The sequence below is a fragment of the Sus scrofa genome, chromosome 9 (assembly GCF_000003025.6).
Source record: "Sus scrofa isolate TJ Tabasco breed Duroc chromosome 9, Sscrofa11.1, whole genome shotgun sequence".
Classification (NCBI taxonomy): domain Eukaryota; kingdom Metazoa; phylum Chordata; class Mammalia; order Artiodactyla; family Suidae; genus Sus; species Sus scrofa.
In genome coordinates, this window is record NC_010451.4 from 135339404 (window position 1) to 135364410 (window position 25007).

At 49.5% G+C, this 25007-nt stretch overlaps 1 protein-coding gene across 10 annotated transcripts in view; it reads left to right on the forward strand.

Moving 5' to 3' along the window:
• Positions 1-25007, forward strand: part of LOC100514786 (ATP-binding cassette sub-family A member 13) — a 348431-nt gene that overhangs the window by 235357 nt on the left and 88067 nt on the right. For 8 of the 10 annotated variants that reach the window (XM_021063898.1, XM_021063900.1, XM_021063901.1 and 5 more), the window contains 5 exons: positions 1066-1153; positions 6125-6233; positions 20256-20310; positions 22176-22353; positions 24824-24939. In XM_021063898.1, coding sequence (XP_020919557.1) covers positions 1066-1153; positions 6125-6233; positions 20256-20310; positions 22176-22353; positions 24824-24939 — 546 coding nt within the window. The remainder of the gene's footprint in view (positions 1-1065; positions 1154-6124; positions 6234-20255; positions 20311-22175; positions 22354-24823; positions 24940-25007) is intronic. The other 2 variants (XM_021063906.1, XM_021063905.1) reach the window with 1 other exon arrangement.

A 25007-nucleotide genomic window follows, 5' to 3' on the forward strand; every position in this document is an offset into this window, starting at 1 on the left:
GGGTTAAGGATCCAGCATTGCCACGAGCTGTGGTGTAGGTCACAGCTGCACCTCAGATCCTGTGTTAACCGTGGCTGTGGTGTAGGCCAGCAGCTGCAGCTCCAATTTGACCCCTAGCCTGGGAACCTACATATGCCATGAGTGTGGCCCTAAAAAGCAAAAAAAAAGAATAGTGTCTGGCAGAAAAAGGAGCTTGATCAATGTCTCAGAAACGGATGAATGAATGAAAGGTTAAATGGAGCCGTTTGGGAACAGGTCTTTATTCCCTTGTCCCAGTTTTGTCCGAGAGCAGGGAACAGTGGTGAAAGTCTGCTTTTCAGTTGCCTTTTATCCAAAGACTGGGAAGCCAAGCTTAAGATGTGCCTTTATTCCTAATGTTAAATATTTTTAAAACCTTAATAAGTGCCAGATACCACACCGCCCATGAAATATAAAGTCAAAAGAAGTAAGTCCTTCTGGGATGAACTCGCAGAGCTGCGTGGAAGATAAACTAGTGAAAAGACAGATAAGGCCCCGTGAGGCAACCGCTGCGGTAAATGGGTGGGTGGATGTCGTGGGAGCCCCCACGCGAAGGAGGCTGACCCACGCAAGCGCCCTGAGATGCCCCGGGACGAGGCGCCGCGTGCATTGAGAATTAAAGAAGCAAGAGCAGGGAGACACAACTCTTTGAAACAGGGTAACTCAGGAGTGCACGACAGACTAAGTCATTTGAAAGTGGATGTGGAGGAGAAATGACTGTTAATTAAAATGACAAAGTGCAGGTCTGATCGCAGGCGTGGTCTGTGCCTGCGTGTCTCCTGACCCGACCGCAAGGCCTGAGGAGCGCACCTGTGAGGTGGCAAAGCCAAATCGGTTCCATCCTGGACGCCTGCCTTGGAGCCAGGCCGCTTCCTCCTGCAGGCTGACAGCCCCTCCCCACCCCGCCTTTGGCCCTGTCCCGGAGCCTGGAGGTCCAGCAGCTCCTGCCCCAAGGCCATCATAACCCTGCAGTAAGTCAGAGGCGCTGCCTCTCGGAGGGCCTGGCGCTCCCTGCTGAAGCACTAACGCCCTGTTTCCTCTCGCTAGGCTCGGAGGCTGGTCTTTTGGAGTACGGGACCCCGGTCAAGGTCAAGACGCACATTCGAATATATCAAAGCCAAAACCTCTGGCAAAGGTAAGAGGCTTTCCTTCTCCTTCCTTGTTTTGGAAAGCTTTCAGGGAAACTGGCTTTGTAAATAACCTTAGTGGGTGCAGGTGGAATATGGACCCAGATCCCGGCCTTTGTGATTGTGAAATAAAAGCAGTCATACGTACACATTCCTTCAAAGAGACAATGAATTGTGTTCCTTTAGACTACATAGAAATACACGAAATCAGTCACTTTTTAAAATTTGATTCTAGTTGATTTACAGTCAGTGTTGTGTCAATTTCTGCTGTACAGCGTAGTGACCCCGTCATACGTTGTTTTTTGTGAAGACTGAAATCTCCTTAAAGCAAACTAGAAAATAATCTGTTATCAAAGACACTCATGACCAGGGTTGTGGGACACATCACTGGTTTTCCTGGCGACCTTCCGAGCGTGCACTGAAGTTTCTCTTCTTCCCGAAGGCTGGATGGACCCGAGCCGACACAAGCAGGCCGTAACCAGGCGAGGCCACCCCCAGGGCGTGGGTCCTTACGCCCTGCTGGGACGGTCCCTCTGAAATTAGGAAAGCTTCCCTTGGCCTCAGGGCCAGTGGGTGGGAGGGATCGAGGGCTGGGAGACAGGAAAAAGTGCTAACTCAGACGCGATGACACCCGACAGGTTTTTCTGGGGGAAGAAGCCAGTGTAACCTTAAGATGGGGAAAGGCAAGCTTCCCGTCTCCGAGGTCGAGGACGCGGTCTGGGGTGGGTCCTGAGTGACCGGGAAATGGGTGGAATGGACGGTGGGCAAGAGCGTTGCCTGCCTGGGAACCTGCCGCGAATCTGAGGAGTGAGGTCGGACAGCGTAAGCCCAGGGAGGCAGCCTTTGTGGTGGGGACGTCCGTGGTCCATGGGGACCCGGAGAAGCTTGTCGGGCTACTGGCTCGTGCATGATGGAGGCTTGCTCAGTGGCATAAAGGCTCTTTACCGGTTTCTCCGCAGTATAATCCCTTAGGAAAATGTTAAATTCATACTTCGCGAGGCCGTCCCCGAGGAAAGTTCCAGCAGTCGTATTTCACAATCTAATCCCTGATGAGAAATCGAAGTCGCATGTGGACCGTTCAGAAACCCCTCCTTCAGCCGAGGTGCGCTCACGTCTCTTCGCTGGCAGGCAGCACACGTGAGAAGATTTATAGCTCAGTATGAAAATATCAAGATTCATAGAAAAAGAAGGGACAGGGCATCGGCCGGGTTTTGAACCCTCAATGTGGCTGATCTTAAAAGAAGCCCAGTTGCTAGAAGGGATCTGTTCATTTCCCCTGAGAACATTTTAACTTTCTCACCTCTCCAAGTCCTGAGCCTTCTTACGTACGGATAGCGGGCCGTTGCGTTTTTGCTTTCAGGGGCTCGGGGCGGGGCAGCCACGGCCCCCCTGCTTTTCTTCTTCGGGTCGGGGGCGCACATGACTGCCTCCCTGACACCTGCCCCCTTCCTCTTTGTTTGAGGAGTGACCTCTGCAGTTTTTAATGCGGTTTGACAGGCACTTTACCAGGCACAGCATGCCAGTGAGGGGTGTCCAGCCCTTTGGGGAGGAAGCTTTTCTCCGGAGGCCAAGGAACCAATCCTGCCTTGGGCTGTCAAGGGCAGCTGTGGCCTGAAACCCCACGTCGCGGTCGGTGGTGGATGTCCTGTCACACGGTCATGCTGACCTTTCAGGAAGTAACCACCAGTCTTCTGCTTTGGCCTTTGGGGTCCATTCAAGACAGAGTGTGTGCTTTTCAGTCCTTTTGAGGAGAAAATGGAAAATGTGCACAGGAACAGGCTTACTAGTTAGAAATTCATTATGTTGCAGAATGGCTCTCCTGGAACCTTATGAGTTATTTCATTCACATCTTGAGTCTTGAGCGGGTTTAATTAAACACCCGCTAGGATGGGTACACTGCAGTTAAATTTTAAGGCCAAACACTGTCCCCTCCTGGTGCTTGGCCTTCATTCTCTTCTCACATAGGATTTTTTCCATTCAGAGATTTTTTTTTTCTTCTCACACCTCCTTAGCTGCCTTTCTGAGGAACTGTTCCTCGGGATCCTGACACGCGAGGTCTGTTTGGAGGTGTCATAATATGTTCCTGGAAGGAGATTAACGTCCTCCTTCGTTACTGAATTTTTTGGGGGTCCTGACTTACCGGCTGGCAGGAAAGGAAATCCCACACCTTATTTCCAAAGTGTGGTCCAGTGTTTTAAAAAAGCATTCTTGGAAGAGAAAAAGCAAAGCAAAGTTCTTCCTTTGAACTCTGCGTAACAGGTGTTAAAGACCATCACGAAGTATCTGTTCTTACTTAAAGAATTTATAGATCCTGCCGAGTAGAGGCCAGTTTATAGGAGGCCCGGCAGGAAGCGCAGAGTGTTCTTGAGACTGGGGGTCAGCCGTCCAGCCCCCGAAAGATGCAGGAGGGCAGATGGCCATCACGACCCTCCCAGTGCACTCGTTTAACTGGGGACCCGTGGGGTGGGCTGCTGGGGGCCCCCCGTGGGTGTGCTCCCTGACTCCACCCCACCCTGCACGCTGAGGGTGTTGCCATTGCCACGTGACCCTAACGCTACCCTCTGCCCCGTGCCTCTTCCCCCACCATCCGTGGCCACGCAGGAAGACAGTAGTTGGAAATAAGCCATTTGGGCAGCTTCTCAGGCTGCTTCTTGCCTCGGAGAGCTGGGCTCCCAGAACCTGTCTGGTCCAGCGTGGCTGGCAGTACCTCTGCCCTAGCCCCTGGGAGGCACAGCAGGCTTTCTGTGACCCAGCTGAGGTCCACAAGGCACACTCATGAGTCTTTTAGAACAGGCAGTACTCTGCACAATTTATCATTGCATTTGTGGACGTCACAGTGCTCCAGGTAACACCTTTTAGGTCCCTAGAAGCCCTTTGTCACTCAGCACCATCCCGCCCTTAGCAACCTTCACAAAGTTTCATGGCCACCCGTGATGTGACCTTTATTCTGAGGTGTCCCTTTTGACGTTTGGCCTGGAGACCTGCACACCTGGGTGGAGGGGTTTACCTGCTGCTGGCCTTGGCTGGGATGATGTTGGGGGACCCAGTCTGCTCCTCATGCAGGTGGGCAGACCAACCTGGGTGCCATGGCCACAGCCGAGGCACAGGAGGACGTGGGCACGGGCGAGCTTTGCAGCCCTTGGCCTGCCTCCCGCTCCATTGGCCACGGAGCAGCAGGGGGCCGGCATCAGGCAGCTGGGGGTAGAGGCAAGAAGTGGGACCAGCACAGAAGCCGTGGGGCCTGGGGAGCAGCGTGAGGGCAGGACGCTCAGGGTCTCGGGCCCCCACCTCCTCTGCCACAGCAGGTCCACTTCGGTATCCGTGTTTTTGTAAGGTGTCATTTGTTGAAGCTGAAAAAAAAAAAAAAACACCCTGCTTTTAAAACAAAAATTTAAACAAACAAGTGGAACAGCGGCATTTGGAAAACCCGGATCTAAAGGAAAGATGCCGTGGCCTTTCACTCTTTTTCCCCCAAGACTGGGGCAGGGGGCGGTCACGGGCCATGGCCGGGGGCCCTGGGGGTTCCGATCTCCACCGCAGGGTTTTCTCCCACAGAAACCCGTCCCTTGGCTTGAACAGATCGAGGATCTAATCATTTCCAGAAGCACGTCTGCCGGGGGTGTGTTTGAGGGTGCAGGATGGCAAGGGGGTGGGGGGCAGGCCCAGCTCACACCTGTAAGGACAGGGTCACTGGGCTGGGTGTAGGAGCCGGGCCCACACTGTCGGGCCTGTGACCCAGCCCGTACTTTTCCCTACTTTTCAGGAGTGTCTAAATTACACACATTTGTGAATCTGTGGATTTTTTGGTTTTGGATGTCTCAGATGTACTCGGGCATAGCCTGGGGCGTCATAGGCTGCCCTGGGCCTGCGGTGAGCAGGTTTTCAAGCGGAATGTCTTCCTCCCTGCAGTCGGGAAGAATGACTGCTGAGGCTTCGCGTGAGCCTCTTTCAAGGGGGTGCATGGCAATAGCTGCTTTCTGAATGGCTTCATGACGTGGGCGGGCTCTCCGAGAAAGGACTGGGGAAGCGTCTGGTGGAGAGAGTTATTTTCGTGAGCACTGGCCTGTTACTGAGCTGTGCCTCTGAACCCAGGAGCTTCCATGCGGGACCCTGATCATCACGTGATGAGGCGGAAAAAAAATGGGTTGGAAGCCAAGGGAACCTGAGATCTGGCCCTTACCTTGCATAAACTGTGAGAACCTGCATAGCTTCCTCCAGCATTAACTTTCTGGGGAGCGGCTCTGAATCTGCAAAGAAGCTTGTCTGTCACAGAAGACGGGGCATGGTCCAGAGGCATGAACTTGAGTGAGGACTGAAATGTGCCCACCGATACGTTATACGCCTTAAAAACAGTCACCAGCATTCCAAACGGAGCATGCTCAATTTTTACTAAAATAGTGATATTTTGAACTATAGATACTGATGGTTCAATTAGTATTTTTTATGCTACTTCTCATCGCAGCCGTAATAACATTCTCTCTTGATTTCTCGTTCACCTTCCTCCCGTCTGACAGGCCCGCCGCTTTATTCGCCATGCTCAGCAAATGTTTGGTGCAATTCATTTCGAGAAAGAATGTTCCACATTCAGTTATTAATTTGAAAGTAATCATTTTTTTTCTTATCATTTCCATGCTTTTAATTTGCAGGTCAAATTTCATTAGCTTCCCAACTGAGAAAGAGAAAAAAAACGATGGGCTTAGATTCTCTTTTTGCTGTGAGAATATAATTATAGAGTAACATTCCATTTGTTCTGGGGAAAATGAATCTATTTTTAGCTGTAAATTGTAGGCTCGAGATAAATATGAAATGAGCAGACTGGAATGGACTGCTCCCTGCCAGCCAGGCAGGGTCATTTCTCTGAGGCCGGCATCAGGTGTTCAGGGGGCAAATTGGCACGAGTTCCTGGTGTCCGCGAACGGCTGATGAGTGGGCTTACGAGCTGACTTCATGAGGGCCATTAAGTTCTCTCTCTTTTGCAGGTGTGGTACAATCAGAAGGGTTTCCACTCCCTGCCGTCCTACCTAAATCATCTAAACAACCTCATTTTGTGGAGGTTCTTACCCCCTGGCGTGGATTGGAGGCAATACGGTAATGTTATTTTTGATGCCTTATGATTCACTCCTCTCAAAAGACGATGTTTTTAAAAGTGGAAGAGGTGGCAGCTTCTGCCCGGGAAGAGGAAGGTTTCCGTTGGGCAGCCAGTCTGTATCGATATCCGTGCAGATTAGTAGGTCCTTGTAGCTTTTGTTTGTGTGTCATTTGGTGTCTTTACTTTTGTGAAGTGGTGACCTGGTCTGTAAGATGACAGGAGTGACAGGTGGCTCTCCTAGTGACTTCATACCTTACAGAAGTGAGAATAATTTCTCTCTTTTGGCTTAGGGGCACACCTGCGGCATAGGGGCATTCCAGGCTAGGGGTCGAATTGGAGCTGCGCCTGCAGGCCTTGGCCACAGCCCCAGCAACACCAGATCCAAGCCGGATCTGTGACCTACACCACAGCTTGTGGCAACACTGGATCCTTACCCACTGAGCAAGGCCAGAGGTTGAACCTGCATCTTCATGGAGACTCTGCCGGGTCCTTAACCCACTGAGCCGGAACGGGAATTCCGCTATGTGTTTTAATCTCTCTTTTAAAAGGCATTATTCCGTGGACGGTTGTCATAGATGATATAGATCACCTGTTATTGTTGGGAAGGAGAATATTATAACTTGTTTCCTGTTGAACCCTTAACTCATCAGTTCTTCGTGCTGACCCTATGCTTTCGCCTTTTGGTAAATGACACAAGTCCATTTCTGGAACCCAGCGTGGATTGATTGGCTTGAGGGGATATTATGTGCTTCATTTTGAGTTGTAATTTATCAAATTCACCGAGTTCTTTAAAAAAAAAAAAAGAAAGCAGGCAAACAGATGTATAAATACCAACAGGCCATATCCATTATAATTTATTCGCAGAATATATTTGCTGAAACATTCATTCACATAGAAATAAATGCTAAAAAATTACCCCAATATGCTATTGCTTTACTGCAGTCTTCTCCTATTCTTCTATGTGTGTTTGTTTTCCCTTCTCCATCAATCTTTAAAATACAACATATTTAATTATTCTGTGGCATTGTAATTGTTTTGGAGTGACGGGAAGTGATCTAAAAAATGTGCGTGCCTAGGAAAAGTCCAAGAGAGTGGAAAGCCCTATGGATGAGTGGTATTTATTGTGTCTGAAACGTCTGAGGGGCAGCGTTAGATATTTAGCATCCATAGTCTCATTCGTGTGCGCGCGCGTGTGTGTGTGTGTGTGTGCGTGCGCGTGTGCCAATTTTGTAAGGTGGGTGGTATGTGCCTGCTTCACTGATTGGAAAACTGAGTTCAGAGGAATTGCCTGCCTGTTCCTGAGCAGGTTGCGTGGTGGCCAGGGTTCTAGATCTAACTGATAGCAAAGGCTTTGTTTTCCACTGCGATAAATTGAGAGGATGCTTCTGATGGGCATGAATAGGGCTGTTTCCTGGAGGGGGCACTCACTCTGGACCTAGAACGGTGGGCGGAAGTTTGCCTGACATCAGGAAGCTCCTGTGGGCACGAGTGACAGTGAGGAGAGAGAAACCCTTGTGGGAAAGTCCATTTGACCTCACCGAGGGGGAGCGTAAAGGGAGTTTGTTAAATCCCCCTGAGAGGTTATCTGAGGCCAAACGCTGCTTGACCTTGAACGTCAGAGGGAGGAGCATGACCGTCATTGAAATGACAAAGAGGCTTTGTCTGTATCTGAGGAGGAGGAGGACGTGGTGGAGTGGTATGTCAGGATGAGCAGTCTGGAGCCACATAGCAAAGGGAAGGGGTGCTGGTTGCAACCCAGCGGTCCCTGGGGAGACGCTGCTGCCCACAGTTTCGAGGCAGCCCGGCAAAGGGTGAATCCGGGGCAAAAAAGGAAATGACGACGTCCAGACAGAGGCGAGAAAAGGTTGAGGCTTCGGCGATGGGGAACCTGTCAACCAGAAGTAGAGGAAGGGTTCAGATATAAATTCAGAATGAGTGACTTAGTGCTGCTGCAGGAGAAAGAGACGTTTTCAAGGAAGGGGCTTAAAAAGTTCAGAGGTGGTGGGTTGGGGTCACACATTTGACGAAAATAAGCCGGCAGCAGAATTCAGACCACTAGAGAGCCAAGGTCAGGACAGCGGCCACGAGTGCAAAACCCTTTAGCCTGGTGGTAGATTCAGCTGGCTGTTGACTCAGGCCCTGCAGGATTCAAAGATGCGGAGACATGAAGGCTGCGGGCAGGAGGGTTTTTTATCTATTTATTTAATTTTCTTTTTAGGGCCACATCTGCAGCATAGGGCTCACATTAGAGCTGCAGCTGCCGGCCTGCACCACAGCCACAACAATGCCAGACCCAAGCTGCGTCTGTGACCTACACCATAGCTTGTGACCATGCCAGGTTCTTAACCCACTGAACGAGACCAGGGGTCAAACCTGCAGCCTCATGGATACTAGTTGGGTTCTTAACCCACTGAGCCACTGTGGGAACTTCTCACTGAGTCATTTAAAAACCACTGGGAGGCTGGCACCAGCCCAGACCAGGTAGAGGTGTTTGGCAGTGAACGTCCACGCGGACCCCTCCTCCTGAGTAAGTGCACTCGAGGGCTCCTGCTCGGTGGCTGCAGAGGGTGACGAGGACGCCCTTGGGCGAAAGCACGGGGTTCTGCAGCCTGGGGGGCCCTTGGAGATGTGCGCCTTAGTGCATCTGAGGGGTGAGCGGATCACAGAATGTATTTCACAGTAAAGGCTCTGTGCTCACATCAGCGCCGTAGTCGCAATGTCATGCAATGATATTTTTCAGGGTCCCTGGGGCCACGCTGCCTCCGTCCAGACGTCCCCTTCCCCCTCTTCACCTTGAGTGTTTCTGCTCAACTTTCCTTCCCCTCCCCTTTTTTTTCATTTTAGGGCTGCGCCTGAAGCATATGGAGGTTTCCAGGCTAGGGGTTGAATGTGAGTTATAGCCAGCCTACACCACAGCCACAGCAACGCCAGATCCTTAACCTACTGAGCGAGGCCAGGGTTCGAACCCACATCCTCTTGGATACTTGTCGGGTTCATAACCCACTGGGCCAGAAGGGGACTTACCTCTGTTCAACTTTCCACATTAAACAACTTCATTAAGGTACGACTGACATACAGACAATTGTAGGTATTTCATATACACCCCTTGATGAGTTTAGGGTAAGTGTATACCCTGAAGCCATCATCACAATCAGTGCCATAAATATTTCCTTTGCCTCCAAAAGTTTTCTTCTGCCCTAGCCGTCTGTCTGTCTGTCTATCTAATCTATTGTTATCATAAGAAAACCAATCTAAGATCTACCGTTTTAGCATGATTTTAAGCATACAGTACAGTATTTGAAACTCTAGGCTCTGTGCTGTTCACGAGATCCCAAAGGCTTAGCACCTGCACAATTCAAACTTTATACCCTCTGATCCGTGTCACCCCCTCCCCCTCCCCCCAGCCCTGGTAACCATCATTCTATCCTGTGCTTCCAGCAGTTAAACTGTTTCAGATTTCTCATGTAAGTGGGATCCCTATGGGATGAGAGAAAATACTTGCAAACCATATATCCCATAAAGTTAATATCCAAAGTATATAAGGAACCTGGAAGCCATAAAATTTTAATTATGATGAGAGGAGGCCTACTTATCTCATGAGATTTTTTAAGACTCAAATAAGATAATTTATACACAAGAGAATTTTAGGGAAGCCATACATCCAAACAATTCCAGTTGTTGGTATTTTTCAGGAGGAAGAAATGAACATGTGACTTTAGATTTATATTAAAATTATGCTTGTGTAACAGTTTAAAATAGTTTTTTTTAAATATAGCAAAATACGTGTCTCCAGACAGGAGTTTGATATAGTGAGATACTGTACAGAGACAGGAAGTATCTATGTATATTTGTGTGCAGACTGATCATAAATATTAATAGTGGCTTTTTCTCTGGGTAGCGGAGGCACAGGAGGTTTTTAAATTTTTCTCTTTGCCTTGCAGGAAGTTATGAATTTTCTCCCATACATGTATAACTTTTATAATCTAAAAAGAGATACTTGGGGGAGGAACTAGCATTTCACTGTAAAACGGCATTTAGGTAGCTCTTCCCAGAATTTTTATTCTACAAAATTTCACCATTCAAAGCTTGGAATAGAACAGTAAGTAGAAGGCCGTTTCCTAGGACCTATCATAAGAAAACTCTGTCTAGTAAAATTACTTTCCTACATTACTTTTGATGGAAAAGGATGCACACTCCCCAGGAATCAATCCCCAGCTCCCGGTGAAAGAGCCCGTAGGAGAGCTGAGACAGGAGACAGATCAGCTCAGATCTTCCCTGAACTTCTGCGTGAAGAGCCACTGGGTATTGGGAACTGGCTCCATCCATGACCTTCAGTCTACACCTCAGATGCGTGGAGAGAGAGGAAGCAGTTGCATCCAAGAGGAGGTGAAAACCACCCTCGCAGGGAGGGCTTGTGAGCACCAGCCCTTGCCCACGCCTAGAAGTTATTACAAGACAAATGAGCGAGGTGTCAAAGCCAGCTTGGGGTCAGGGAACAGTCCCCACACCTCGAGGAAGGAAAACGCTGCCCATGCTGAGAAGGCGGCATCACGGGAGACGTCTTGTGCGTTCACATCCGTGTAGATGCAGGGAGATGTGTGAACTCTACGGAACAGAAGATAAAAAATGAAGAAGACAAGCCAGACTGAGCTGCAAGATGGGTCAGACGGGACCTGGCTCCCATGCAGACGGTAGCCGAAATTTTCATTGGATGCAGTCGCATTATTGATGGCAAACCTTCCTGCCCCACGTGCAGTATTCTCGGAAAACAGAAGGAACAGATAATGTCAGAAAACTGATTTGCGGAGAAGAGCTTTTAGAATTAAACAGAGAAAGACAGCAGACGAGTAATAATTCGCATAACAAGGAATGGTGAGAGAAGAAAATTTTCACCAAAACCAAAACACAGCTCTGGGCCAGTGGAAGGTTTTGCTGTGATTCCGGCAAAATGCTTAAACGGGAAAGTATGGGATAACAAATATTGACCAAAAACATCTGGTGCGTTTTCTAAAGTTCAAAAGTAAAGAACAGTTGATTTTACAAAACTGTAACAGATTACTTTTGAAGGAATACAAAGAAGATCAGCTTCTGACTTGCAAGAATTTCCTTTGCGGCCTTTTCTTTCACTCGGGGATTATTTCGAAGTGTGTTGCTTAAATTCTGTGTGGTTGACATGTCCCTGGTATCTCTCTGTCACTGGTTTTAGTTTGATGCATCCTACTTGGAGAACACACTGTGCATGTTTTAATGGTTTTATGTTGGCCGAGGTTTGTTGTATGGTCCAGGTATGGCTTAACTTGATGAGCTGTCCGGGGTGGAGAAAAAATGAGTATTCTGCCCTTGTTGGGGGGAACAGCAGCAGAATACTGATGTATAGTGTTCTGTATCTATCCATTAAGTTTTATCGGCTGGTTGTGTGGTTCAGCTCATTGATGTACTTGCTGATTTTCTGTCTGGTAGTTCTGTCATTTGCCGAGTGGGGAGGTATTGAGGTTCCCAGATACCATTGCGGACTTGTCTGCTTTTCCTTTCAGCTGTACACACTTTTGCTTCATACAGTTTGAGGCTCTGATGGTTGGCACGTACACATTTGGGGTAGTTGTGTATTTCAGATGGATCGATTCATTTGTCATTGTGTGATGTCCCCCATTGTGCTGGTACTTTTAGCTGCTGCGGTCTCCTTTATGTGATATTAATATAATTTTCCCTGCTTTTTAAAATTTATGTTGGCATGCTATCTCTTTTCATCCCTTTACTTCTAGCCTATGCCGTTACAGTGGAAGTGCATTTTATGCAGACAGTGTATAGCTGGATCATATTCTTCAATCCACTTTTATAATCTCTGCCATTTAGTTGGTGTATTGAGGCCATTTACAATGAATGAGCTTACATATCAGTGAGCTTAAGTCTGACACTTGATTATTTGTTTTGTTTCTGCCGTTTCTTTTTTTCATGCGTTTCTATGATTTACAGAATCAGTTTTGGGATTCTGTCTTGATTTAGCTGGAGTATTTTAAATATACCCCTTCATCTGGTTTTCTTGGTGGTGGGTCCTGGTATTACAAGGTAGCTATGTGACTTTTCCCCATCTGCTGGTAGTGGCATTTGCCGCTTTGAGTAATAGGTAGAAACCTTCCTTGAATGAAGGGCCATTAACCCTTTCCCCTTCTAAAATACAACCGTTTCAGGCATTTACTCACGCACTGAGTACCGCATTATGGTCGCTGGAGTACTGCTTGTGTCGGCAAATATGACGTGAGAAACTCAGACGCAAGGGCTGGTCTGCTATGTTTGCCCCCGTCTGTAACACCCTCGGTGCTCTCCCTTCCTTTCAGAAGCTCTAGGCCTTCCTGCGCTATGATTTCCTTTTGGTTCAGAAGACTTTGGCTATTTAAGAGTAGGTTTGCTAAAGGAAAATTCTGGTTTTCTTCCCACTGAGAATGTTTTTAGTTCTCCTTCATCCTTGACAGGTAGTTTCACGGAGTACATTATAATTAATTGTTGTCAGTTAGAAAAGAAAATTTCAGCCGTTGAGAAAAGTGCCAGTTCCTAGAGTTGCCATCATGAGGTTGCAGGTTCGATCCCTGGCCTTGCTCAGTGGGTTAAGGATCCGGTGTTGCCGTGATCTGTGGTGTAGGTTGCAGACTCGGCTTGGATCCCGTGTTGCTGTGGCTCTGGCGTAGGCCGGTGGCTACAGCTCCAATTCATCCCCTAGCCTGGGAACCTCCATATGCCACGGGAGCAGCCCAAAGAAATAGCAAAAAGACAAAAAAAAAAAAAAAAGGAAAAAGATGCCAATTCCTTCTGGATCCTGTAATCCAAATGAGCAATCCGCTGTCTTTTAGTTTTTGTTCCCATCTCTCTCTCTCTGGTTGATTTTAAGACCTTTTTTTCTTGTCTTTAGTGTTTAGAAATTTAATTATGACCTATCTTGGCATAGATTTATTTGGGTTTGCCTATTTGGGATTCATTTGAATTTCATTTGGGGTTTTAGCTCCTGGGTTTGTAGGTCCGCATCTTTTGCCAACCTTGGGAATTTTTCCGTCATTACAACTTCAGGCACTTTTTCAATCTCACTCTCTTGCTCTCATCCTTCTTGAACTATAGTAATGAGAAGGTCAGCTTTATTTACTTATTTAGTTAATGGCCATCCCTGCAGCACGTGGAAGTTCCTGGCTCAGGGATTCAGTCTGAGCCACTGCCTTGACCTACATCACAGCCGTGGCAACGCTGGATCCTTTAACGCTGTCACACTTGCATTACAGCGGTGACCTGAGCCACAGCAGTGACAGTGCCAAGTCCCTAACCTGCTAAGCCATGGGGAACTCCTGCTTTATGATTCTCTAAGAGCCGTGTCCTAGCCCATGATATGCAAATATTGTAACAGAATTTACCAATTTTCCATCGATGGACTTTTAGGTTATTTCCAACTGTTCCTGGTTTAAAACAATTCTGTGAAAACACTCCCATCCAAAATCTGTTTGCCCATCCATAACTCTTTCCTCTGCACCAATTCCTAAACAGGGACCTTTTGGGGTGGATGGGTAAGCATGGGGTGGGGGTTGAACCCACAGCTCTGTGGCGACGGGCGCCGCAGCAGTCAGATTCTTAACCTCCTGTGCCAGGGCAGGAACTCCAAGAACATCAGAACTTTTAAGGTTTTCCCTTAGGTCCCTGAGTTTCCGGGCTTTCTTTTGCTTGGCTTTTGTGCTGGGTAGATTCTGTTGTTCTTCCTCAAGTTCACGGATTCTGTCATTTCTGTGTCCACGCAGCTGTTGAGTACATCTAGTAAGTTTTTAGAAACTTCTGTCAATTTATTTTCAGTTCTGGAATATTCCCGTTTGATTTTTTATCACCTCTGCTTCTTTACTGATATTTAAAATTTCTTTTTACATTTAACGAGAATTCACGGTTACCGTCTGAAACATCTTTATGATGCCTCCTGCCAGATAATTCTGGCATCCCGATTCCTCTCAATGCTGGTGTCTGTTTATTATCTTTTCTCTTTCATGTTGTGATTAGTCTGTACTTGTTATGAAAGGTATTCTCAGTTGAATCCTGGACATGTTGGAGGCTGTATGATGAGATTCTGAATCCTATTAAGTGTTTTCGTTTTGTTTTGTTTCCTTTCATTTTGTTTTGTTTTCCTTTTTATGAAGTTCCTGGGCTAAGGGTCTAAACAGAGCCCCAGCTGCCAGCCTACACCACAGCCATGGCAATGCTGGATCCAAGCTGTGTCTGTGACCTGCGCCACATGTTATGGCAATGCCTGATCCTTAACCCACTGAGCAAAGCCAGGGATCCAACCCTCATCCCCATAGAGACAACATCAGGTCCTTAACTCACTGATCCACAGCTGGAACTCCCATTTTGCTTTGTTTTTAAGCAGACAATCCTGGGAAATCTGGCGTGAGAACTGGATAGATAGGTGTGTTTAACCAACCACCTGCCTCTGCTGATGCCATCCTGGTAGAAGCTGCGAATCTGCCTTGATGTGGAGGGTGGGTTTCAGGTCTGCTACTGAGCCTTGCTGACACACACATGGCAAAATAGGGTACTGACTTGCACTGTCTCGTTACTCCTAAGTGGGGGATGTATGTTTATCCCCCATGCCCCCCCCAACACTGGGGGCAGGTAGTGCAGGACCAAGTACTCCCCCCTCCACCCCCGCACGGCATCCTTTATTCTCACTGATGCTGGGATGGAGGCTCAGCCCCACCAAGCCACGCAGGGCACAGGGTGCTGGCGAAGCCAGGGTGCTGACAACCCTCCTGCACGTGGCCACATCCAGTCTGGTTGTTGTCAGGTGGATGGAGGGGCTCGGCTTCTTGTTGGTCCCTCCTGACGGGGAGAGGCTGTGGCACGTGGAGTGGTGACTGTCCCCACCTCCCTCTGCCTTGCTCAGTCTCTTTGTGACCCGGTCGAGGTCCTCCCTTCTGGACCCTGGTGTGGAAGCTGTGGTGCCACCTATCTCTGCCAGGTGGGCATGGGGACCAGTTCCAGGTGGGATCTCCTAAAACTGCAGAGGTGGGACAGATTCGCCAGCAGTTTGGCTGCAGGGGGGCAGATATTACCAAGAAACCAGTGTTCTGCTCGGCCTCCCTTTTCTGCCTCCTCCGGCTTCCGCGGAGCTTTTCTTGTCTGTACCCGTTGGCAGTTCCCATGTGGAGGCTTCCGCAGGCTGTGTCTGGAATCTGTGGGAGGCGGTAAGGAAACCAGGGAACACACTAAAGAGTTCTTCCTCGTGTCCCCAGGTCCCCAGGCAGCGGCTGTCTTCTTTCCACCTGTCAGAGTCTCCTGTGCTTGCTGTTGGGTGATGCCCAAGTGTTTGGGGTCACGGTGGGGAGAACCTGGCAGGATTGGGGCTACTCCACTTGGAATGGCATTTGAACTCTGACTTTTTCACCACCATCCCAAAAGCCAGCAAGTCATGGAATACTGCCTAAACAATATGGCAAGAAAAAGCTGTACACCCCAGATTCCACACCTCGTGAAGATGTTGCCCCTAAATCAGGAGGCCGCCGAAATATGTGGCGTGTGGCTCAGAAAATGTCCTGTCAATGTTCCTAGCAAAAATAAAATGTTCCCAGTCATTTGAAAGGTTAATCAAAAGTGGAATCATAAAAATATTGAATCCACAGAAAGAGTGAAATAACTAGGGAATCATTATTTCTAGTGAAGCACAGATTATGTAAATGTTTGTATTAAAAAAGTTAATTGAAGGTTATGAAGGATCCATGAAATAGAAGATACATAATGTAAAATACAATTCAATAATAGCAATATGTATGTAGGGAAAACCCTGGAAATTTTAAAATAATTAATATCAAAATGCAAATAGTGATGAAGTCTGGCTGGTTTTGGATTGGATTCTGATTGATTTTAGTTTTGCTCTCTACCCAGTTCGTTATTTAAAACCTTTTTACTACTCAATAAGTATAAAAATTAATCTTAATATATAGAAAGAAAGCTTCCCCCCCCCCCAGAAGAGATTAAGAGGAAGAAGAGAGAGAGAAAGCCATCAAAATGCTCTGGTCAGAAAAGTGCGTACATTTCTCTTAATACCCTGTCAGATTAAATAAACCTTTTCATATCTTACTCATGACTTCATAGTGAATTAGTTAAAAGAGCACAGACGTTTGCACAGACGTGCTGATGCGAAGGCAGGTCTTCCCTTTTCGTGTTGATGTTTACAGACCTCTGGGCATTAATACTTGCAAAGATCTATTTTATAGAAGGAATGAACCCCAAAGTGACTGCTTGAGTTGGAGACAAGTATTCTGTTATTGTCATGAACGTTGGACAAAAGCAGAGATGTGGATTTTTACAAATGGTGAATATACAGAATCTGGAAACCATGGAAGATGTAACTGGAAGGAAAACACGGCCTCGGAAAACTAATTTTACACATTTATACGCTGCTCTGGGCCAGTTTGCAGAGAGAAGACCTGGGCTATAAATGACAAGACTATCAAAGGAAAATCGTTCAAGCGTATTCAAAACGTACATTTTAAGTGTCGTGTCTGAAAACTTTTGGGGGGACCTGGAGAGAGACTTGGGTGACGCCCTTTACTTGTTTGTGGTGCCAGAACCATGGTCCTTTCCCAAGGAGCCTCGACCTCCGCCGATCACCTCAACCCCGAGCGCCTATCTCGTGGCAGTTGGCACCTAAACGCAGCTCTGAGCACACATGACAACGCCGTGGAGATGACAGCCCTTCGCAGGGCCTGCCGCTGCGAGGCTGCGGTCTCTGCAAGACTGTCGGTGCAGAAGACGGGTACCCTGGGATCCAGGGAGACAGGGTGTGCCTCTCACTCTGCTGCTGACTGTGTTTGGCCTCAGAGAAGCCACCAGAACTTCCTCCGCCTCAGTTTCCTTCCCGCCGCCCCTCCCCCAGCCCCGCAGCTGCCTGTTCTCTGTGGGAGGCTCCGTCACAGGAGACTCAGGCCCCAAAGGGTTCCCAGGACATGAGACAGATCCCAAGCCCCCTCGCTCCTTGGATCTGTGGGAGGAGCTCTGACTTCTAAAGTCTCCCTGTTGGAGTTCCTGTCGTGGCTCAGTAGAAACAAATCTGACTAGCATCCATGAGGATGCAGGTTCGATCCCTGGCTTTGCTCAGTGGGTTAAGGGTCTGGAGTTGCTGTGAGCTGTGGTGTAGGTCGCAGACATGCCTTAGATCTGGCATTGCTGTGACTGTGGTGTAGGCTGGCAGGTACGGCTCTGAATGGACCCCCAGCCTGGGAACCTCCATATGCCACGGGTGCGGCCCTAAAAGGGAAAAAAAAAAAAAAAAGATAAAGTCTCCCAGTTTTAAGGAGCAAGGGGCTGGGGGCTGGTGGGGGGAAGGTTGAGGGGGAGCCTAGGCAGGGTGCTGGCTCGCAGCTGCCACCTCTCCTTCCTGGGTCCAGGGAAGAGGGGTGCCTTTCACCTGCGTCCTCTTTGCTCTTTCTCTCACTACTCTTTCACTTTGGGGAAAAGAGGCAAACACATCTCTTCTTTAAGTAACTCTAAGACTCTCCCCCGTAGAGGAAATACAAACAAAATCTCAGTACAGACAGAGAAATGTTAACTTGATTTTCAAGTGGGTTTACTCCTGCAGAACTGCTCCTACCTACATGTTATATGTGGCTCGCTCTTTCTTCCCTTCCTTGCTTCCTTCCTTTCTTTCTTCTTCCGTTCCTTTCTTTCTTCTTCCGTTCTTCCTTTCTGGCTGCACTTGCAGCATGTGGAAGTTCCCAGGCCAGAGGTCAAATTGAAGCTGCATCTTTGGGCTCTACCAGCCGCAGCAATGCCAGATCCTTAACCCACTGATCCAGGAGGCCAGGGATGGGACCCTCATCCTCATGGACACTATGTCGGGTTCTTCACCTGCTGAGCCACGATGGGAACCCCTCTCTGTGGTTCTGAGAGCATCGTCTGCAGTGATAACCAGATTACAGGATCAAGATGAAAAGCTCACTCAGCAGTCTCGTGTGTGGATCCTTCCCCATCGAGCTCCCCGCCTCCTCCCCAGCCTGTTCCCCGAAACCTCTTGGTCCTTCACCCTAAGTAGGGTCCTGTGAGTGGGCTGCGACCCCCAGGGATGAGAAAGTGCAGGCAGGGGCCTGCCCAGCCCAGCCCACCTGCTGCTGTGGCCTGGGCCCCCTGGGTTAGCTGTGTGTCTCATGAATGCTCAGCCCTCAGAAGGAAGCAGTGCCAAACCTCTGTGACCCTTGGTGAAACTCGGCCACGTCTGGTGCCCAGCTTCCCACCACCAAGCTCAGACCAACATCTGAATGTTGATTGACTCCAGGTCTGACATGGGGAGCTGTTGTCGTACAAACGCGGTGGGGGGAGTTAGAGGGGTTTTCTTGCTTGTAGGACAAGCTTCCTTCTTAAACGCTGTCATCTAATAAGTCCTCTCTTTCTCCACGCCTTCCTTGTAAAGAGAGCATCTTAATTTCCTGGCGGATGGGAATGGCTGTAAAGTGAGTTAGTGGAAAGGGGCCTTGAGCAGCGGACAGAGTGTTCTGGGGCCTCAGGGTTTCCTGCAGGGCTCTGGAGGAGGAAGCCTGGAGTGTGCCTGCGTCTTCAGAAGGTTATATTTAAATATTTACTCTGCGAGGAGTAGACCGTAGGACTCAAAAGCCAGCGCCAAATGGAAAGCTGGGCCATGATGAGTGGAAGCCCCAGGAGGGGAAGGGCGGCCTCTTCACTGTGCGGGTTCAGGATTTGCACGGGTGGCTTCTGACGTCTCATGTTGGCGAGCCGCTGTGGCTCTCCGTGTAGACAGAAGGCTCTCAGCATCACCTTCTCCCTAGGAGGTTTGATGAGGGACTCTGGGCGCTTGGGTGCTGCCTGTGTCAGGAGCAGGCCACCTGTTCCGGGGGATTTGCCACATTCCTCTGCTTGAGTTTCTGCTTCTGGGTTGCAGAGTGTGTCCAAGGTGGGCCTCTTCCTGGCATGCTCTTTCCTGGGGCCTGCGGTGTGGACCCTGCAAACTGATTGCAGCACACGCAGGCGGTCCTGGGCTCTGCATCACAGCTTCTCATCACCAGATACCGAGTGAGGCATCGTTGTGAAAACATCCAGAATAGGACCTGGCACCGTGGGGCCTGCTGACCTCGGCAGTCATCCCATCACTGAGGCCGTGTACTCTGGCCTCCTGGATGAAAGCCCTGAGAGGACGGCAGGGACCCAGGGCATGTGCAAAAATGAAGGGGACAGATTCATCCAGAGGAAAGAGGGTACAGAAAGCAAATATTGGAGAACTATTTTTTTTTTTTTTTTTTTTTAGTTCTTTGGCTGTGCCTTGGCATATGGAAGTTCCTGGGCTGGGAATCGAACCCGAGTCATGGCAGTGACCTGAGCCACAGCAGTGACAACACTGGATCCTTAATCCCTGTGCTACAAGAAAGCTCCTAGGGAACTGCTTTTAATCTTTCTGCAAGACTCTAACGATTTATAGTAAAGACATTTCTGCAACAGGATCAAAATAAAGATCCAGCCATGAGTGTTGAACATTTTATAACTGAACGCGCCCAAACAGGTTGGCAGCTTTCCCTGTAGAGCAAGCAGGGCAGGGGTGTTTGTTTTCCACCCACCTCCTTCCAGTGGTGCAGATGTGTTTCTTGAAAATCAGAGGCCTGTGCTGAGTAGGCTGGGGCGGAAATGGGTCCTGGCGTGGGCAAGCCCAAGGCTTGAGTCCCAGGGAGCTTCCTCAAATAGCCACGCTTCAGATGCTGCCTCTGTGACGGACGTGACAATACTGATGGGATGCGGGCGCTCTGCAAGAATTTATACAGACAGCCCTACATCCTGACCCACAAGCAGCATCTGACCACAGGTTGATTTGCATTTCCCTTCGGGTACTACCCCTTTCGCTCTGCTCCTGGGGATGCTGAGAGTTTTGTCCCTTCCCTGTACACCTCTGGCCCCTGGGGCCACACAGGCAGGAGACAGTCTGGGCACAGAGCCTTGGGGGGCTGGGAGGCAGGCTGTCCCTGGGCTCATGGGCTCCCTTTTCAACTTGTCTTTTGCAGGAATAACCCTCTACAGCCACCCGTACGGAGGCGCCTTGCTGAACGAGGACAAGATGTGAGTGGGAGGGGTGCGGGGAGGGAGGGCGGCCCCACCTGCGGACGCGCCTCTGGGTTGTTGGGGTGATTCCCTTCGCTCCTCTGCAGCTGCTCGGAGCGAGGTGAGTGGCACGAGCTTGGCCACTGCTGTACCCAGTGTGAGGACCTGGTGATGGAAGGAGGACGGGCTGACCGAGCGTATCATGCAGCTGTTTCCTAAGGAGAAGTTGTTCGAGGGGCTTGTTCGCTAAAGCTCGGGGGACCCAACATCTTTCTCAAGTTAAAATGTTAAAGATGACATTTATGTAGGTAAACGCAGTAGCGCCCCTGACAGTTGCTCGTGCCAGACGGGCCTCCGGTCCAGGTGGAGACGGAGGTGATGAGGCCAGTCTCCTCCGGTGCCAGGTCCCACGGCCTCCCCTCCCGCCTTTCTCCATCCCTCTTCTCTGTCGTTCGGTTGATGAACTTTTAGTGAAAAATTGATGATAAGCAAAAGTAAAGTGCTATTTCTGTGCTTCCCGTGGCCGGCCCCAGCAGAGGGGAGAACTCAGACCTGGTCGGTGGGGACCTGCCGGGAGGTCCTGAACGTGGCAGGAGGCCACGCTGCAGCTGCTCCGCATCTTACTCTGTGGGCTAGAATCCCCGCTGGGGACTCTAGGTGTGGACACGTGGATGTCGCTGTAAAATGAGACACCAAGGAAGGTTTGAGCAGAGCTGCTTTATCTGTGTTTCACCTGTGACCTGGCCTCCTAAGGGGAAGGCAGTGACGGACGGGAGGTGTCAGCCTGGCGCCAGCAAAAAATGACCAAGAAAGTGCAGTGTGTGTCGTTACCAAAGCACCTCTGGCTGTTACAGAACATTTCTGGTGTTTGGAGAGACCAGATTCAGAGGCGGGTCTGCCGTGCGTGGAGCTGAGCTAAAGCCCCACCCGCCTCCCACCCCAACGTGGGCAGAGGCCACCATTCAGCGTGGCAGCCACTCTGCAGGTGTCTTTCATTGTAAATGGGAGCTGGGCTCAGGGTCAAGACTAGACCCCAGGCAGGCAGCCTGGGACCCGCCCTCACCGTCTCAGTCCTCAGTGTGCCTTCTAGAAGCTGGGAGCCGTAATCCAGGCCTCAAAAGGTCTCTGTGGGCATTTAGGGAAAGAAGTCGCATCCTTGAGCCTCATGCTGGCTGGTCCTGAGCTCTTTTTAAATTTTAAAAATATTTTTAAGGAAATACACTTATTATTTACAATATTAGCAGGGCTCACTAGCCATTTAAAAAAGTAAATGAGTAAATCTGCATTTTCATCTCATTTTCTTACAGTGAAATAAAATCCATGGAACAAACACTTAAAGGGAAAACATTAAGATAATGGAAGAAATAAGTCTGAATATTTTTGTAATTTTGGCAAAATAAACGTTTTCTAAACCTGAGCCAAAGCCTGTTAAGTAAAAGAATGTATTACATAATTTATGTTAATATAGATCTAAAAATGGAAATTAATTCTGTGTCAAAAAAATAAACTTTTAAAAAGTGAAGGGAGAAACAGAAAAATATTTATACCACATCCGACAACAGCTCATTTTCTTGATGTTGTGAAACCTTCTTATAAGTCAGTTGAGAAAGGAGGCCTGATTTATTTTTTTCATCTTTTTTAAAGTATATGAAAGAGTCCTTAAATTCTGTCATGTTTCACAATGTCCAGAGGTTTTCCGCACACGATTTCTGTAATCCCACAATACCCCTTTTCCTCCACCCTCCACTGCCTCCCCAGCCCCACCCTGGTGAATCAGGTCTTAATTAATGGTTCTTGCTGCCATGGTCCTTGTCACTGACTGTTGGGGCAGAAGGAGCCTAAGTCTCCATCGGCATCCGACGGCCGCTCTGTTTTGCCTGCAGCCTGGAGAGCATCCGCCAGTGCGGCGTGGCCCTCTGTATCGTGCTCGGCTTCTCCATCCTGTCTGCGTCCGTCGGCAGCTCCGTGGTGAGGGACAGGGTGACGGGAGTCAAGAGGCTGCAGCACATCAGTGGCCTGGGCTACAGGACGTACTGGTTCACTAACTTCCTGTTTGACATGGTAGGACCCAGGAGTGGTACCCTCCGTGTTCCTGCACGTGGGGACGTGTGTGTGTGTTGGGGGGGCGGGGCACGCCCCAGACCATTTGCAGAAGAGGAGCTGTTTCCTTGAAGCAGGGTTCATGTCGCCCTCTTTGCTCATCACCACCTGCCATTTGGGGTTGTCCCAGAAACGGAGGACTGAGGGGCCACAGCTGGAGATCTGGGGAGTTAGGGGCCTGCCCAGAAACAAAGAGTTTCTTGTCTAAAAGATGAGAAAATAGTCACCTTTATTTTTTATTTATTTATTTTGCTTTTTAGGGCCACACCCACGGCATGTGGAGGTTCCCAGGCTAGGGGTCTAATCGGAGCTACAGCTGCCAGCCTACAGCACAGCCGCAGCAACTCAGTATCCGAGCCGCATCTGCAACCTACACCACAGCTCACAGCAATGCCAGATCCTTAACCCACTGAGCGAGGCCAGGCATTGAACCCACAATCTCGTGGTTACCAGTAGGATTTGTTTCTGCAGCACCACAATGGGAACTCCAAAATAGTCACCTTTAATCTGCTCTTTCCAAGGGGCTGGAAGGTGAGATGCTAAAAATCGTTAGAAAGAATCTGTCATCTGTGAGCCTGAAGCCCCATCCAGGGTGGCCAGAGCCTGGTTCCCAGCGTGGGTGGCGGGCTGAGCACATCCGTCGTGGACTGGGTCTCAGTGGAAGCACGCAGGTGGCCAGCTGCTGTCCACGGGGCAACAGCAGTGCAGTGTGGTCTGCTTCCTAGAGTCCAGAGCACGTCACGGGAACCACAAAACTGCAGTGCTCAGTGCTTTGCTTTCATTGCCACTCACAGCAGCCCTTTTCACACAAAAGTGATATTCTTGCCCTCAGGAGCTGCTGTCGTGGTTCAGGTGTAACAAGCCCGACTAATATCCATGAGGACGCTGGTTTGATCCCTGGTCCTGCTCAGTGGGTTAAGGATCTGGCATTGCTGTGGCTGTGGTTTAGGCTGGCAGCTGCAGCTCCAGTTCAACCCCTAGCCTGGGAACCTCCATATGCTGTGGGCACAGCCCTAAAGACAAAAAAACAAACAAAAAAAGACTATATATGTGTATAAACTGAGTCACTTTGTTGTACTGCAGAGATTGACAGAACATTGTAAATCAACTATAATAATTTTTTTTAATTAAAAAGAACGAGAGGGTAATGGGATAGAAGGTGACTTCACATCAAGAAGGGCCCTGGGGAGTTCCCGTCGTGGCGCAGTGGTTAACGAATCCGACTAGGAACCATGAGGTTGCAGGTTCGGTCCCTGCCCTTGCTCAGTGGGTTAACGATCCGGCGTTGCCGTGAGCTGTGGTGTAGGTTGCAGACGCGGCTCGGATCCCGCATTGCTGTGGCTCTGGCGTAGGCCAGTGGCTACAGCTCCGATTCAACCCCTGGCCTGGGAACCTCCATATGCCGCGGGAACGGCCCAAGAAATAGCAACAACAGCAACAACAACAACAACAGACAAAAAGACAAAAGACAAAAAAAAAAAAAAAAAAAAGAAGGGCCCTGGGCAATGACATGTCAGCCAAGGTTGGGAGGAGCCCACTCTGTGGGAGGCTTGGGGAAGGGGCCCTGTCGCCAAGGCCAAGGGAGGAAGGGGGCTGGGGAGAGAGCCCCCAGGGCAGGCCATGGTTAGTCAGCCTGCAGGAGGCGCTGTGGGGGAAGCTGGCAGGGATGCCACCCGTGGTTCTGAGTGTGGGAAGAAGCCGTCTCCTCAGGAGATGTCTGGATTCCTAGGCCTTTGCCCTGGGAGAGGCATCTGGGTGGCGTGTCAGCTCAGACCGCTGTCACTACATCCCCACCTGCGGAGTCCTAAACAGCAGAAACTTATCTTGTGGTTCTGGAGGCTGCAAGTCCAAGATCAAGGTGTCAGCAGGGCCGAGGACACACCTGAAGCCTCGCTTCTTGGCGTGGGACGGCCGGTCTCTCCCTGTCCCCCGTCTTCTGTGTGCATCTGTGTCCTCATCTCCTCTTTTCATGAAGACACCAGTCCTGTGGGATCAGAGCTCATAAAGGCCTTACTTTATTTTATTTTATTTTAGTATCTTTGTCTTTTTAGGGCCACACCCTGGGCCTATGGAGGTTCCCAGGCTGGGGGTCGAACTGGAGCTGCAGCTGTCAGCCTACCTCCCAGCTCCTGGCAACACCAGATCCTTAACCCACGGAGCAAGGCCAGGGATGGAACCCGCATCCTCATGGACTCTAGTTGGGTTCTTTAAGCACTGAGCCACGACAGGAACTCCAGAGGCCTCATGTAATATGAATTTTGAAGAGGATACAATTCAGCCTCAGCAGCTGACTCTCCAGGTCTCCTTCCCTTACTGCAAAACGAGTGACAGGCCTGAGAGGACCCTGCTTCCGCAGGAGCGGGAATGAGAACCTACAGGTCAGGAGAGGAGGGTGACACACCTCACAGGCCCTGTCCCTTTGCTCCCGCAGCTGTTGTACTTGGTCTCCGTCTGCCTCTGTGTCGCCGTCATTGCCGCCTTCCAGTTAACGGCGTTCACCTTCCGCCAGAACCTAGCGGCCACGGCCCTCCTGCTGGCCCTTTTCGGGTATGTGATGAGATGAGAGATTGCACAATTATGGGTTGTTTTTCTGAAAGAGAAAACCCGCCGGGTGG